Here is a 2,333-nt window from a genome sequence, read left to right as displayed (position 1 = left end):
TATATATATGTATGTATATATATATATATATATATAGCAAATATTAATTATGTTTAGGCCATATATTAAGTCAGGATTGACTTCAATATCTTTTAAGATTCTTCTAAGGGGTAAAATATCTGTCCCGCTCCATTCAGACTCCACCTAGTCCCTCACCCCTAACAAAGGACTCAAATAACTTCCCCACAGAAACAGAGAATATCCCAGAGAGTGGGTTTCCCTTGCCCCAGTAAACCACCTCCTTGTCCTGTCTCTAGCCCTCACTCTTGCCTTTCTCCCTGTCCTTGCTCTTGCCCTGGGCTGGGGTGTGAGAGCCCTAACTAATAGACAGAGCTCCCCATTCCTGTCACCTCATAATAAGCCAAGAAGCCAGCTTGCTTGGTGTACTTCCCTGGAGATGCCGGTCCCACAGCTTCTGCCCACAACTCATTCTTAGAGGCTTTGAGGAGGCGAAAAGTACGTCCATAGGTGGGGAGCCCCATAAGGAGCTTCTCAGGTGCTGCCCCAAGCTTTCGCCAGTAGTTCATGGCATATGCCTGCAGGCAGGAAGAACACAAACCCCTCCTTCTTACCAGGAGCCAATGGCCTGACTCAGGGACAGATTTCTGGGCCACATGAGAGCTTTCTCTTTCTTACCGAAGATTTAGGGTCCTTGGGCACAGAGAACAGCGGGCTATTGTGTCCTGTGAACTTTTCCCAGCTTCCATGTAAGTCATAAGACAAGACGCTGATGAAATCCAGTAGTCTGTAAGGGGCAGGAAGAGGAGATATGAAGATAGTGCTAGCTAGATTTTCAAGTCCGATCATCACAGCGATGACTAGCTAACTAGCTGTAAATTGGGCACCCAACTTCCCTGCCATTTCTGCCTGTGGGGATGGCCCAAGCTGTGCCATCCACTTGAGAGGCTGCCCCTGGAACACACAGCTGGTTAGGGACAGCAATGCATCAGGACCTATGCCATGCTGAGAGTAACCAAGGGAGTGAGCAGGGGTCAGAACAGAAAACAAAGGCATTCAGGCTGATACAAGTGCAACAGAGGTCTGCATAAATCGTCATGTGTAAGCAGTTCTGACCCACAGCATGAAAAAGCTTCTGTCCTTCTACCATTATAGGAACCATTGAAACCTATCTCTTCCAGAAAGCTTTCCAAATGACAAAATATAATTGAGCCTTACCAGGTCACAGGTGTCCAGGTTAACAGGGATTATCTAATTTAATTTTAATCTGTCCAATGCCCTAAGTAATACAATTGTCTCCATTTTAAAATGAAGAAATTGAAACTCAGACCGTTATCTAATTTGTCTAAGGTGACCCAGCTAGGTGAAGGTGGTCTCACTCAACCCTGCCTGGCTGTAAGACCAACACTAGCCAATTGTACCCCACTATGTCTCTCATCTTTCCTGCCACCATGGAACCACTCTCCTTAAGTGTAATCACATGCAAAAATTGCGTGTGATTTCTTGTGTTCTGCATCTGACTCAGTTATCACATCTGTAAATACCCGATTCTTGAGCTTTGAGAAAATTAGTCCAGAAAGTTAGGAGCTCTCTTTGCCTGATTTTGTAACTTTTGCATGAAGACCTGTACTCTGAAAACCGGTCCTGACTGGGCATTCGTATTTTTGTTTCAGTGGCAGTAGTTGGTAATTAATCCATCTCTATGATACCAGCCATCTGGCACGCAGTGTATGTCTAAGGGGACTCTGGGACAGCAGAGGCCAGACTCCTGGATTCTTCTCCTAGAGACCCAGTGATAGGCGATACAGATCTCTACCCAAGAGGATGCTGTGGTGTGGACTGGTACTACATCACCTCCCTCTGATCTCCTAAGGAAAGCCCAGAATATAATGGGAAGACCCTTGTCCCCACCTATGCTCCTGATCAGCCCACCTCCCAAAGGTGCACTTACAGCAGGGCAGGAACTTGAAAAGTTCAAGGACGGTGCTTGGGCACCTCTGGGGTTCTGAGCTTGAGATGTCTCCTTCCCTCCAATGTCCTGCCCACCAACGCAGCACCCACTCACCTTCCCAGGAGGCGCACATCATACGCTTTTTGGATGACACGGGGATCCCCAGAGACAGCAGCGGAGAGCAGCAGCCTTGGACGCATGGTGAGCTGCGCCTCCTTCCTGAAAGCAAGCAGGAGCTCCTGGGAAGAAAGAGAGGCAGACGCGAGAACCAGACAAAGCAGAGTCTGGGAAAACAAGACTCATCCAAGAAACCTTTATTTACGGAGACCCTTGAGCCAGGAGAGTCAGACACAGGCCCTGCCCACTGGCTCCTGAGAAAGGCGGACGTGAGCCAATGTGGTAAGTCATTGAACAGAAGGCTGGC

At 48.0% G+C, this 2,333-nt stretch overlaps 1 protein-coding gene across 1 annotated transcript; it reads right to left on the bottom strand.

Moving 5' to 3' along the window:
* Nucleotides 1–118: 118 nt before the first annotated feature.
* On the bottom strand, nucleotides 119–2,312 carry LOC112392058 (oviduct-specific glycoprotein-like). The gene is made up of 3 exons (XM_024733593.1): nucleotides 2,024–2,312; nucleotides 637–745; nucleotides 119–536 (listed from the first exon to the last, which is right to left on the bottom strand). Exons 1-3 carry the CDS (start codon nucleotides 2,107–2,109, stop codon nucleotides 321–323), a joined length of 411 nt encoding a protein of 136 aa, XP_024589361.1. The 5' UTR covers nucleotides 2,110–2,312; the 3' UTR covers nucleotides 119–320.
* Between the last annotated feature and the right edge of the window lie 21 nt (nucleotides 2,313–2,333).

This window comes from Neophocaena asiaeorientalis, unplaced genomic scaffold (genome assembly GCF_003031525.2).
Source record: "Neophocaena asiaeorientalis asiaeorientalis breed wild unplaced genomic scaffold, Neophocaena_asiaeorientalis_V1.1 C48786663, whole genome shotgun sequence".
Classification (NCBI taxonomy): Eukaryota; Metazoa; Chordata; class Mammalia; order Artiodactyla; family Phocoenidae; genus Neophocaena; species Neophocaena asiaeorientalis.
The sequence above is the reverse complement of the archived record's forward strand: the minus strand, read 5'-3'. Positions and strand labels throughout refer to the sequence as shown.